The following is a 13,628-nucleotide window of genomic DNA, read 5'->3' on the forward strand; positions in this document are numbered from 1 at the left end:
ACTCTTTTGCCTTTCAAAAAGGTCCAAGTCGATATTGTAGGACTCCTACAAGGTTCTTTTAATCTTATGACACAATCGCAGGGTCTACACAAGATACATTGTGGGTAAAGTTGCTTCATTAGTACTAAATATATTCAGGTTAAAATTGCAAATCCACATTTTCATTCTCAATTTTAGGCATTTTAAGAAATGTATTTTGTCATATAAAAAAACATAGTTTTGCAAATATGATGAGTATCAAAAGCGACACCTGAATGCGAAAGTACATTTTATTTTTTCTTTCATGTCTACACACCAAACTAAACATGTGTACCTTCATTTATATAAACATACAGTTAAAGAACACACAAATTCAGCTCCAATGGTAGAAGGAAATCCAATAAAGGTGCAAAATACAAAATAACATTAACAATTATACTGAACTGGTCCGAAATCTATAACAAATGATAACTATGGTGCACTTCTATTAAACAAACAGAACGATTCATAACAGTCAACTGTATTCTGAGTTTATTGCCTTGGTCATGAATTCAGCAGCAATTTTGTTTATAAGTCCCATATTGGAATGTTTCAGAAGATATTGTTCCTCCAGTTTTGGAGTAAGGCACCACGTCGCTGTAGTGAAAGACCTTGAGAAGCATGAAGATTTAAATAAGTAAAGGGGAATGATGATCTTTAGCCAGGAGAGGATAACAGCACAAAGTAACTTTGATGACCCTTCACATGCCCATCCTGATGCTCTGAATGATCTGGAATATTGCTGTTATGAGAAAACAGATGAAAACATTAGAACATTCTCAAGTTTTTGACAGTTCTTCTTAACTGATCCACATGCATTAAGCACTCAACCCAAACAATATCAGAAGCAAAAATATCCAGTACAGACCGACATTAAATTTAATGGTGATTATAAGGGGTCGGGGAACAACTGTAATGGTACTAAGAAAAGTATTGCCATGCTCAAACGAACCAGATGTTCACCTGAAACTTGATTTTAATACATTTCATTTTGTTGGATTTTACTAATCGAAAATAAGATGAAGACACAGTATCTAGAGAATATCTAAAAGCTCAACCGTTAAATACAGTGCACCAGTGTAAGCGAACGTAAACAGGTTCTCATGCAAATGAAAAGAATTCAAGTTGAACGTTTTCAAGTAAATGTGTCCAGAATACATTTCACCTTTTTTTCAAATAAAAATTTAAACGCTAACTGAAACATGGTTTAAAAAATTAAACTGCATAGTATTTGAAGAATTTAACTTTTACTAAATGAAAAGATCAAAGCCTGTGCTTCAGACTTGATATTTGACCATGGCATACATGCACTTTGTCTCTTTAAACACTCTGGGTTATGTAATAATGCTCATGTTTAACTCAGCTCACTGCTTCCAGTGTGTGTTTGGTAAAAAAAAAAACTTTTATAATATAACCTACAATACACATTACAAGTTAACAACAATTAATTATTTTAAAATGAAAGCAGATTTATTTGATTGTAAACTCACCTGATCCACATACTACAAAGACGAACAAAGCAAGAAGCCATGGTCCAACCACTGCCTTCTCCTCCTGAGCAAATCTCTGTTAAAACATATTGACAAACATTGTAAAACATTTGATAAGCTTTCAATAAAACTCAATTCCAGTAACACTTTTAACTATGATACACAATCTATTTAGTCAATACACAACTGTCCACTAGACATTAATTAAAAGTAAATGCAACAACTCCATTTTATATGACACGTGTCAGAAAATCTTCACTTTAATAGATGTAAAGCAGTAAAAGTTGAGATTTACCGTGGATTTGGCCACATTGCCCCGCAGTGTGATGTTCTTGCTGTGTTTCTCATTCGCCATGCGAATCCTCTGTTTGGCCACCATCTCTCACTCTTAAGGTAAATGTTAATTATAAAAGAAAAAGCGGTGAATAATGTTATAAATCCAAGAGTTCTGGCGGGATCGGTTGACGTGTGCTATAGCACTGATGTACAAATTTAAGTCTACGTGTGCATACGAAAGAATTCACTCCACCCACGATACGTGGACAACTCGGAAGAATGGAAAGACGTCACGCATAAAAATTCCGGAAAATGTGGCCCGGAAGTTGACGCTTAACAGTCAGGAAGAGTTGATTTATTTTCTTATTTTCTACACCGTATATTTCGATCTATTCACTTTTTGATATTGTCGGTGTTTTTATTCTATTGTTATTATTCAAAAATGCCGCTATTGTAAGCAGCCGATGACGTTACCAGGTGATACATGTTACTTTTCTCAACGCAGGTCATTGTGCCCCAATCACAATTGGTACAGTGGTTTCCGCTTGCATTATTGTTTACGTTTATTAAATGGAGCTTGCGGCATTGTATTTCATTTCATTTTCTTGGTGAATTGGTCAAACTTATATTTTACCAACTTATATTTACTTATATTTTTATTTTAGACTGTAGGTTTAGATGCACATATATTTCCACTGCGACAAAACGGTCTTGAGACATGCCATTCAATTGATCTTTTTGTGTTCTGAGCCGCTAAGCGCCCTCTAGAGGATATTTTGATGATTTTCCTCTCCCACTTTTTCAAAATGCTTATCCAGGAAAAACACATTTTTTTACTCATCAGTGCTTGAGCCAATCATACAAACTGAAACTGATGTAGAAAAAAAAGAACTTGCAGTTGTAACCATAAATCAGCCGTTTATAATAAAGCCTTTTTTCATGAAGCGGACAAACAAATCGTAATTAACGTAAAAGTATAACTAAGAGATTTTTGGTTTGCCTTAAATAATTAGCCAACGATCCATATCACAGTAATTTACCAAACCTAGTTAATAAATATTTGAAATTATTTGCTGTTGAGACAAATGTGAAAATATATATTTCTTAAAAACTAAAATATACGAAAACATACGTATTTTATTTTGACATTTTATACGTCAAGACTCGGGCGGCAAATGTGGACGTAGGCGTGGGGTTCTGTGACGTCACTTACTCTCGTATTTCCTTTTCAAAATGGCACCCCCCATTCCTCATTTGGCAGGTGAGTTCTGCTCTAAAAAGTGTTTTATGTTCAGTTCCAGAAGCATAAAAACAAATCATTCATATATGATACCAGCATGCTACGAAATAACAAACCTGTGAATTGTTCTCACGTTTTCAGTGTTGCCGGCACCTACGTGCTAAGGCTGCCATTCATAAGTTTGCGCCACATGATCACAGTTACAGTTCAGATAATTGAGAAAATGTAACGTCTGAAAACGTGCACATGTACGCAAATATAAAATGAAAAGTCGCGATAATATTTGGTTGATGTTATGCTTAGCTGATAAATGGCTTCTATGGGATCACCAAGAGGTTTAGCGTATTTTTTTCCTGTGCAAATTACGGTAATTTTATTGCTAATGTGTCTTTTAAGCTCTCTCTCTTTATGACAACCCACCCATCAACAATTGTAGAGCACTGTGTAGTGTGCACCCCTCATAAAGCAATGCCCAAGTATTATTCGGACTACAGATTTCTCTTCAAACTCCAAATCTATCTTCAAACCGACCGCCCCTACCTCACATTTAAACCTCATGTCATTTTTTAACTTTCAAACAAGGTTGTTCTTTCTGTACTTGTTTTAACCCACTATTTAATGGAAAACAGTCAGAGGATCAGATGGCTCTTCGCTGTTGTGTGGACCTCCAAGTTGTCAGGAAAGCTCTGAATTTAAGAGGCGAGTTATGGGCATTATTGCATAGTGAAAGATTTTAACTTGAAGCTTTGTTGTTTGTATTAACACTGACTGTTTCATTTATCACAGAGATGAGCTGCCAGGGAAACACATGGTGTTCAGCAGCGACGGCTCTCTGTTTGGGTGGTGCAATGGGACACAGTACGTATGATGTGTGCATTGTGTACTTCTCTGTGTTCAGAATTGACCCTGGAGTGAATACATGTTCGCTGCGTTTATTTGACAGGGTCAGTGTGGTCAAAGTTCCGTCTGGTGAATTGGTGAAGTCTTTCGATCTACCCAAAGCAACCGCGCTGCAATTCTCACCTCTGAATACCATTTTGGCCACCTGGCAGCAATATACCAGTAAGAACGTGATATTTATAAAGACCTGATATATTTTAATCATTGCATTGAGTCTTACATGGTTAAGCAAGTCAAGAGATTTGTTGCAACCTCCTGCATCATGATTCTTAACTGATTTACATTTATCGTTGACTTTCCAGACTGCGGTCACTATTCTGTTCTTTTGTTTATCAGAAGCGCAGGATAATCCTCAGGAAGATGCAAACCTGCAGCTCTGGAACCTGCAGACAGGATCGCTTGTCAAAGCATTCTATCAGAAGAAGATTACGGGATGGTGAGTTACTCTGAATTTTGTTACTGTTATATTGATTTTCTTATATTAACTCAAACATTTTTTGTGCTTGTTTGTATTATATTTTTTCAAAGGTGTCCAAGCTGGGCAGATGATGAAAACATTGCTGTTAGAAATGTCAATAATGAACTTCACTTCTTTGAGAACAACAAATTTGGTAACACCCTTTTACACATTTTTTGTGTAGCTGTACTACATGTTTGTTCAAGATGTTTGTCAAAATGTCACTGTGTTTTGTTGTGTAGAAACGATTGCTAACAAACTTCACCTTCAAAAAGTGTCAGAGTTTGTGTTGTCCTCTGGGCCTCAGCCAAACAAGGTATCCGAATTCTTGAAACCAAGTTTAACATTACTGCAGAGTGTGATGTAAATATAATTATTAATATCAATAATAATGAATAATATTTTTTGCTGCAGATTGCCGCCTATGTTCCTGGAAACAAAGGTTGTCCCTCTTTTGTGCGACTCTATCAGTATCCCAATTTCGGTGGTCCGACTGCTGCACTGGCCAACAAAAGCTTTTTCAAAGCTGATAAAGTGACCATGCTGTGGAACACAAAAGGTACATTATCACTGTCCTTACAAACATTATTTCACTTTTTGGGTACATGTTGTCTGTAAATTTCATATGTGCACTTTTGTCTTCCTCTCGTAAAGCCACTGCGGTTCTGGTGACCGCCAGCACAGATGTCGATAAAACAGGAGCGTCTTATTATGGACAACAGACGTTACATTATGTTGCTACCAATGGAGAGAGTGCGATAGTACAACTGCGTGAGTACCGACAGTTCATCTATAATTCATAACTATAGATTTAAAAGAAAGAAAATTCCCTGAAATAATTTGATTTCATTTGAATTAATTGCACTGACAGTTAGGTGTATAATACAGCATAGCATTTGAATACAGGAACGAAAACTTAAAAATCAAGCACTGTGTACAGTTTGAAATGTTATGACTAGGGCTGTCAAACGATTAATCGCGATTAATCGCATCCAGAATAAAAGTTTGTGTTTTCATAATAAATATCTGTGTACTGTGCATAATAATTTTGTAGTTATTAACACATACACATACATGCATATATTTAAGGAAAATCTAAAAATTAATAAACATTTATATATAATTTCAATTATTAGTAATATAAATAAATACATGTAAATATTTCCTAAATATGTATTCATGTGTATGTGTTTGTATTTATAAATACAAAATTAATATGTACAGTACATAGATTATGTAAACACAAACTTTTATTCTGGATGCGGTTAATCGCGATTAATCGTTTGACAGCCCTAGTTATGACTTTAACAAAATAGTTTTCGTGACCCATATGATGACTTTGGTTTTTTGTCTTGCACAGCAAAGAACGGACCCATATACGATGTGTGCTGGAGCCCCAACTCTACCGAGTTTTGTGTTGTTTATGGTTTTATGCCTGCCAAGGCCACAATCTTTAACCACAAGTGTGAGTCTGTGTTTGACTTCGGCACGGGTCCCCGTAACGCAGCTTTCTACAGCCCTCATGGACACATCCTGGTTCTCGCAGGCTTTGGAACCTTAAGGGGCCAGATGGAAGTTTGGGACGTGAAGAAATACAAGCAGGTGTCCAAACCCCAGGCTGAAGATACAACACATTTCTCCTGGTGCCCCGACGGCGAGCATGTAATGACGGCGACCTGCTCTCCCAGACTCAGGGTCAGCAACGGTTACAAGATCTGGCACTACACCGGCACTGTGTTGTACAAGCACGAGATGCCGTCCAATAGAGAGCTTTGGGAAGTGTTATGGCAACCCTTCCCTACCGGAACATTCCCAGAGAAGCCAGTGAAATATCAAGCGTTGCCGAGTGAGCTGGGCAGTACCGAAGCCAAACCCGCCCAGGCGTATCGGCCACCTGCTCTCCGTAACAAACCCCCGACCGCCAGCTCCAAACTGGTGAGCTTGTGTTGTGTTGATTTCTGTGATTATGAACGTCCCGTGGGCAGAGATCATGACAATCATTTGTCTCTTTAAGCATGAAGTAGAGCCAGCGCAGAACATGAAGCCTGGTGCTGCCGGAGAGAAGCAAGTGTCCAAAGAGGCTTTGAAAAAACAGAAAAGACGTGAAGCAAAGAAAGCTGCCAAACAGGCACGTGATTGCTTTGAGTTTCCACGTTGAACTGTTACTCATTCAGTATCCCTTCTGGGTTTTTTTTAAAAGTTATTTTAGAACTGAATGACTTTTAGAACATTTTGAGGGTCTCTGCAGTCTGCATTTGTGATAAAGCTGCTGGAGTAATGTAATAAATAAATAAATATGTAATAAATGGTACTTCAATAGAACAATTTTTTTTAATGTTATAAAGTAATTGATCCGGTGTGCTCCTACAAACACCTCTTTCAACATTTGTATTCCTTTATTACAGGATGGCAAGTCTGATGAAGCTCCGCCTCCAGTTACAGACCCCGCCCCTACTGTTCCTGCTACTGAGACAACTGGAGACCCTGAAACTGACAAAAAGATCAGGAACTTGAAAAAGGTGCAATTTCAAATAATATGCTGTATTTTATGTAGAATAAACAACCAGACATGACTCTATATTGACTATTTCCTCTTCCAGAAACTCAAAGCCATTGATGAACTGAAGGAACAGCAAGTGGCCGGAAAAGTGATGCAGAAAAATCAGGTACTGTAGTAGAGCTTTATTTCATCGACATCTCAATTTTTAAAATGATGACTTTTCAATGAATTTTGAATGCTTTTACATATGTCATACACAGTAATTAATATTTTTCATAAACGTTGTTTGGGGTGGATCTTAACTTAAACCGTTGTAATGCTTCTAATTGTATTTTTACAGCTTGAAAAGATTCAAAAGGAGGCCCAGTTGCTGAAGGAGCTGGACGACCTTGAATTAGGAGTGTAAACACATCTTACCAGCTTTTCAAATCTGTCATCAATTTTCAAGTCATATTAGATAGGAGATGCTTTTCATAAACCACTCATGACCACCAAATAAGAGTCTGTCCTGCATTTGTGTATATGCCTGAAATAATGATGACATTCTTTAAAGCAACATTGCTATGCAATGTAATGTACAGCACGAGAGAACACTGATGACAAAAATAAAGATGTTGAAAATCGAGCCGTGTGGCTTTTATTTTGTCGGCCGGTGACCCGGAAGCAGTTATTCATTCCCCAGTGAAAGTAAAGTAGTCGCTTATTTCAAGCACAAACGCCGCTGATCTTTCAGTTAAAATTATTAACTAGTAAACCGGCCAGGACGAGTTTCGTCCAGCAGATATATCAGGTTTGATAAAGTCACGTTTTATTACATTGAATCTTTAATCTGTTAAGGGTTTTTAATGATTGTTTACATGTAATATTTAGATGAGCCGGTCTATGTTCTCACAACATTCGTGTGTGTGTGTTTTATATTCAGTTCGGCTGATCGAGTTTAACTGACGGTTTTGTTTTTGTTATGTTTGTGTATTTTACGCTTTTAATGAGTTTCAGTCTTTGGTGATTCAGCCATTTTAGCACGCACAAAGCCGATGCAGTTGTCTCGCTGTTGTTTCTTTATTTCGCTCTTTTGTCGTTTATACGATTTTTTGCGCATGTGTGAAATAATATGTTAAGGTAAATGACCAACGACTGATTTTCCTGTCTGTCTCTAATTGCGTTGTTTAATAAGCCTAAATGTCTATTTTGTCTCCGTTTTTTTTCTAAACATACCTTAAGCCTTAGCTGTTCCTCTGTCTAAAGCTTAGTCATTTATAGCATAGATCCTCAGCTCTTACACACAGGACAGTGACACACTATGCACAATATGAAGCTATCATCTTCAGTTCATCTTAAATTTAGACTTTCTTTCAAATAAATCATATCAAAATCAAACTTGAAACGGAGGCACATGTCTTAGGCAAAATGTTTAAAAACCTTTGATAGATTTAAACCTACAACCTGTCAATTACCAATAACACCAGCTGAATTTCTCCTGTTCCATTGTTCCACATATACCATGTTGTTCAAAGGTTGGTGACTATTATTCTGGTTTTTCATCTTGTGAACACTCATAAACATTGATTTCTTTTTCATCTTAAGTTTTGGACAAGCGAGCATAAGGAAGTCTGAGAGCAACCTTTGACTTGTGAGTAGATGACAGGTTCACTGCTGATTCTTAGTGTGCAAAAATGACAGTTACAGGCTTCTTGCATAGTTTTTGATATTGAATGTTTGTTTTCATTTACAGTGTCTGGTAAACTTGAATGGACAAATTTTCCAAAGGTACACAGGTATAGCTTGTTTCTGCTCTTTTGTGGCCCTGAAATAGTGCTTTGGTTGGTAAGGAAAGCAGCGTTTTGCTTCGGTTCATTTTGGTCGTTTTTTATTTGTTCAGGAAGACCAAATCAACCCGGCCGAGGTTCCATCATGCCTGTAAAAAAGAAAAGAAAGTCATCTGGTTCTGAAGATCCTAATATCAGAAAGTGTAAAATCACCAGGTAAGACTATTTTACTTTGATCCTTTTTTATCCTTTTTACATTTAAATTCTGCTTTAAAAGTGACTGTGTGTTTATTCAAATCTGTGTGTTTGAGTGAAAGTGAAAATGAAATGTATATCCACAGTCACTTAACAATATCGTATACAGAGAAATATCTAAGTAATATTACTGTGCGGTTATGTTTGAAGAAAATTACGATGTTCAAGAAATATGTCTTGGTCCAGAGGGAACAAGTGAACACCAAAAAATGTTAATTCAGTATAAACTGATAAAAGCATGTAGTAGAAGTAGATTTTGAGAATGATGTCATGATGTTGAGTGTGCTAATAATAAATGTCTCTAAAGGAGAACACACATTTATTTATCTCTTTAATGTTCAGTTACTGCAGGACACAAAATCCAGGACGACTGTTGAACCCAGAGGATCAGTTCTCTAGCAAAAAATGTCTCGCTTGGTTTTATGAATATGCAGGTATGTTAATATCAAACCTCTCTTGTCGTATATACATCTCATTCTAAATAGAAGTGCAATAATGTCTTATTAATGAGTTTCTGTTTTTTTTCTCATGGTTTTAAATGTGTCCAGGGTCAGATGATATTGTTGGTCCAGAGAGCATGGAGAAGTTTTGTGAGGACATCGGTGTAGAGCCAGAAAATGTTAGCACCATTCCTTGTTCATATTTTTCTTATCAAGAGTAATTATCTGCATTAATCACTGAAATAACTTCCACTGTGTATCTGTGACCCTTCAGATTGTAATGTTAGTTTTAGCCTGGAAGCTTGAAGCGATTAATATGGGTTTTTTCACAAAAGAAGAATGGCTGAAAGGAATGACATCACTACAGTAAGAATTCCCTTCTCGCGCATCCTCCATATCACGACACGTTGTGGATTGCACATGTGATTAAACCTTTGTGTTTGTTTACAGATGTGACTGTACAGAGAGATTGCAAGGCAAACTGGACTACATGCGTTCTCAACTGAACGACCCAGTTATATTTAAGAACATTTACAGATACGCATTTGACTTCGCCAGGGTAAGAGATATCTTGTCTAGAGTCTTGTATGAAGAATTAAATTTAATTTATAGTGGCATTTTTCATGATTCCCCTAAAAAATGTTTTGAGTGAAATTTTGCGTTTAATGTTTGGATCTTTTTCTGTTAGTCTGGAATTGATCTTAATTTCAGGATGTTATTTTCAACATCTGTTTTAACATCTCATTTTGTAGGATAAAGATCAGCGTAGTCTTGATATGGACACCGCAAAATCCATGTTGGCGCTGCTGCTCGGGAGGACGTGGCCCTTGTTCCCTGTGTTCCATCAGTTTCTGGAGGTTTGTCTTTTTCTCTCTCTAGACATCATAGTCACGGGGATAACTTGGTTTCAGATGTTGTAAAGTTGTATTTGTAATGTGCTGTGACTTACAGAAACATATTTTCTCTTTTTTTTTTCACCTTTAGCAATCAAAGTATAAAGTCATGAACAAGGACCAGTGGTACAACGTCTTGGAGTTTAGCCGTACGGTTAACGCAGACCTCAGCAACTACGACGAAGACGGAGCTTGTACGTTTTTTGGTTTTCTTGTCCTGTGTCCATCTCGTGTTTAATTGCGTCTCACTGTATTGAATGACTCTGCCGTCTCTACTTCCTGCAGGGCCGGTGATGCTGGATGAATTTGTGGAATGGCATAAAGCCAGAATTGCATTATAGCAAGAACTGTAGATCCACGGATGAGTTTGAAGCACATCAGAGTTTTTGTTTTTCGGTGTGCCGCAGAAGGCAACCCTCTCAAGGACTGGTGACCTCAACATGTCCAACGCTGAAAACACAGACACAGAGACTTTTGCAGTGTTAAACTGGGAAAAGGCATAGAGAAGTCACAAAGCAAATAAAAGGGGAAATATTTTTCATATTCTTGCAACTGTTATATTGCCAGTGTTGTTTTCTTCCTCAGAAGAGATGGTCTGTTTGGTTTGTTTTTGTTTTGTTTTTGTTTATAGTGTTTTGAAAAGCAAATAAATAAAGCAGTTGTAATTGAATTGAATTGCATTGAATGTCTTAGCGTGTGGCGCTGCTGAGAGAAGGCTGTAGGAATAAAATCACATTTTTCAACATATTCTAAATTTTAATGTACATTTAAGTGTCCATAACGTAATTGTAAGGCAATTATATTCACAATATATGCATAAAAATGTCGACAGATAAGAAAAGGCCCATTGCTGGTAACTACTGCAGGGTGTCAAAACACGTAATATACATTTATGAAGACAAGCAAAATGTTTACAAGATGTTTTTTTAAATGTGGCGAGATTTCAGAACAATGTTCTGTTCTTACATCTTGTACATTTGTTAAGCTTTTTTAGGTAGCTGACTGGCTGTCTGTGGATTCTTTGTCTGGGTGGAAGTCCACAGATTCTGCCTGTTTCATAATGGCGTTGAGTCGAGTCAGTGACTTTGTTCTCACTCTTGGTCTGACCTCGTCTTCACCCTCAACCCCAGAGTCTTTCATGTGACCGTATCGATTCCCTTCCTCGTCGTAGTTGTACACTTTAATGACACGAGTCCTTTTCTTTGGATGTGGGCTCGGTACGGTTTCAAATTCTTGGTTTTCTTCTTCATCGCTCTGAGGTTGGTTTGATTCGTCATTCCCGTCATTTGCACTTTCATGTGCTGCGCCATCTACGTCACCATCTCTCTCGCTGTCCTGAATCGAATGTTCCTTCGCTCGGCTTCCCACCATGTCCACAGTGTCTTCTCCAGAGTCCTGGTTTATGTAAAAGTGCACACTTTCAAAGGGAGCGGGTTGTGTGTTATTTGTGTTGGGCTCTGGGTCGTTATTATGGTGTTGGTCTTTCTTACGAGGCATGCGGGCCCTTGTCATTTGTACACACTTCATCACATAAGATCGAGTGAAGGCACCTAGTGTGAAGGCCACAAAAAAGGTCACGATAACCGATGATGTCACAGCAGCTACAAATTGGCTGTCGGACACCGAGTCGTCATAAACTTCCGCCTCTCTGGTCTTCCTCCGCCGTTCCTTCATGTTAGGATTTAAAACATTAACTCTGTACGGTGAGATTGTTCTGCCAGTTTCGTCCTGACAGACACACAAATAGAGCCCATCGTGGCTGGTGGTGACCTTTGAAATCCTCAAACTGCCGTTGCATGTTTCCACAGGATCTTTGCTGTGAAGGTTGCAGCCTTCAAACAATCCAAAAGGCGTCTGCCACCAGCGCACCATCTCTGCAACATTGACCACATTTACTGAACATACACATTATTGTCCAGTTAAAGAGACGGTTCACCCAAAAATCATGCATCATTTGTGACCCTGGATCACAAAACCAGTCTTAAGTAGCACGGGAACATTTTTAGTAAAAGACAAAAATACATTGTGTGGGTCAAAATTATCGATTTTTCTTTCATGCCAAAAATCATTAGGATATTAAGTAAAGATCATGTTCCATGAAGATATTTTGTAAATGTCCTGCCTTAAATATATAAAAACTTTATTTTTGTGAGTGGATGGTCTGCCACAGTGCCCCTGATGAACAACTTCAAAGGCAATTTTCTCAATATTTTGATTTTTTGCGCTCTCATATTCCAGAGTTTTAAACGCTTGTATCTCAGCCAGATATTGTCCTATTCTAACAACTCATATATCTATTTAAAGTTTATTTATTCAGCTTTCAGATTATGTAAAAATCTCAGTTTCGAAAAATTGACCCATAAGACTGGTTTTGTTGTCCAGGGTCACATTTATCCACTATCATCTCATTCCAAACCTGTGTGATTTTCCTCTTCAGAACACAAAAGATATTTTGAAGAACGTTCCATTGTTTTGACTCGTATTAGTATAGAGCATTTTGTTAGTGGTGCAGAAATCTGATCCCAGGGAACACAAATATTGAAAATAAAATCTATAAGACTCAAAAAACATCTATCAAAGGCCTAAATGTAAAATAAATGTTTGGAATGACATGAGGTTGACAATGATGAAATGTATTTCTAATTGTATATTACACTAAATATATAGGTTTACATGCTTCTCGGCTATTAAACATTACTGCACATAACATTGTGAATGAAACCGTTTCAATATAGATTCTTTTATCTGCAGCTTACCTTCATTTCCATCATCTTGTAGCTCCAGAGTTTGTCCTGGATGACTGTACACTGACCTGATAGTTCTGACGTGTGAAGGGTTTGTTTTACCTGTGTTCACTTCAGCATGACTGTGTGCTGCTTTGTTGGTTGTGTAACTACTGACACACACAGAGTTCCAGAGGAGAATCACTCTCAACAGAGAACTGATGCCTAACTCCATGATATCTACAGTAAAATGGTGAGAAGTTTATTCATTCGAATTAATCTAATTAATCATTAAAATACTTATTTAAAGTGACTTCAAAACATGCACTTAAACTGAATTTAAATATCCCAAATCTGAAAATTGTCATAGACCTGCATAACAAAATATCAAAACAAGTTTATTCTTTAAACAAATGATGCAAGACTTTTCTCAGTACTAAGACTCATTTGCAATTACATCCAAATTACATCCAATTACATCCAAAAGGTCATTTGCTTTCATTTGTTTAATTTTTTTTGAGGTTACTGTGTTACAAGAATCACTAACAAAAGCTCTAATTTATTATAAGTTTCATAGAAAAGATCTTTCTTTTACATACATTTTGAACAGATTTACTAATATTCCATATTAAAATCACAGAACACTTCAAAAAAGTCACAGCAACATATT

The 13,628-nt window shown here is 37.1% G+C and overlaps 3 protein-coding genes across 4 annotated transcripts; 2 read left to right on the top strand and 1 right to left on the bottom strand.

Moving 5' to 3' along the window:
- Window positions 1-255: 255 nt before the first annotated feature.
- serp1 (stress-associated endoplasmic reticulum protein 1) lies at window positions 256-2,056 on the bottom strand. The gene is made up of 3 exons (XM_057347325.1): window positions 1,804-2,056; window positions 1,509-1,584; window positions 256-760 (listed from the first exon to the last, which is right to left on the bottom strand). The coding sequence occupies exons 1-3, from the start codon at window positions 1,885-1,887 to the stop codon at window positions 720-722; spliced, it is 201 nt and encodes a 66-aa protein (XP_057203308.1). The 5' UTR covers window positions 1,888-2,056; the 3' UTR covers window positions 256-719.
- Window positions 2,057-2,997: 941 nt separating this feature from the next.
- On the top strand, window positions 2,998-7,506 carry eif2a (eukaryotic translation initiation factor 2A). Its single transcript, XM_057347319.1, has 14 exons — window positions 2,998-3,045; window positions 3,654-3,723; window positions 3,811-3,882; window positions 3,968-4,086; window positions 4,261-4,360; window positions 4,453-4,535; window positions 4,624-4,697; window positions 4,796-4,940; window positions 5,036-5,152; window positions 5,742-6,316; window positions 6,396-6,509; window positions 6,787-6,900; window positions 6,982-7,047; window positions 7,222-7,506. The coding sequence occupies exons 1-14, from the start codon at window positions 3,018-3,020 to the stop codon at window positions 7,285-7,287; spliced, it is 1,743 nt and encodes a 580-aa protein (XP_057203302.1). The 5' UTR covers window positions 2,998-3,017; the 3' UTR covers window positions 7,288-7,506.
- A 49-nt stretch (window positions 7,507-7,555) lies between these two features.
- On the top strand, window positions 7,556-10,969 carry dcun1d5 (DCN1, defective in cullin neddylation 1, domain containing 5 (S. cerevisiae)). Of its 2 annotated transcripts, none has more exons than XM_057347320.1 (11): window positions 7,556-7,671; window positions 8,466-8,511; window positions 8,614-8,648; window positions 8,761-8,863; window positions 9,245-9,336; window positions 9,451-9,521; window positions 9,617-9,708; window positions 9,793-9,901; window positions 10,095-10,199; window positions 10,327-10,429; window positions 10,521-10,969. In XM_057347320.1, exons 3-11 carry the CDS (start codon window positions 8,630-8,632, stop codon window positions 10,574-10,576), a joined length of 750 nt encoding a protein of 249 aa, XP_057203303.1. In that variant the 5' UTR covers window positions 7,556-7,671; window positions 8,466-8,511; window positions 8,614-8,629; the 3' UTR covers window positions 10,577-10,969. The 2 variants fall into 2 exon arrangements, with proteins under 2 accessions (XP_057203303.1, XP_057203304.1); XM_057347321.1 differs by having other exon boundaries at window positions 7,557-7,671; window positions 8,614-8,656; window positions 10,521-10,968.
- Window positions 10,970-13,628: the final 2,659 nt, after the last annotated feature.

Source organism: Triplophysa rosa, linkage group LG12 (assembly GCF_024868665.1).
Source record: "Triplophysa rosa linkage group LG12, Trosa_1v2, whole genome shotgun sequence".
NCBI lineage: Eukaryota > Metazoa > Chordata > Actinopteri > Cypriniformes > Nemacheilidae > Triplophysa > Triplophysa rosa.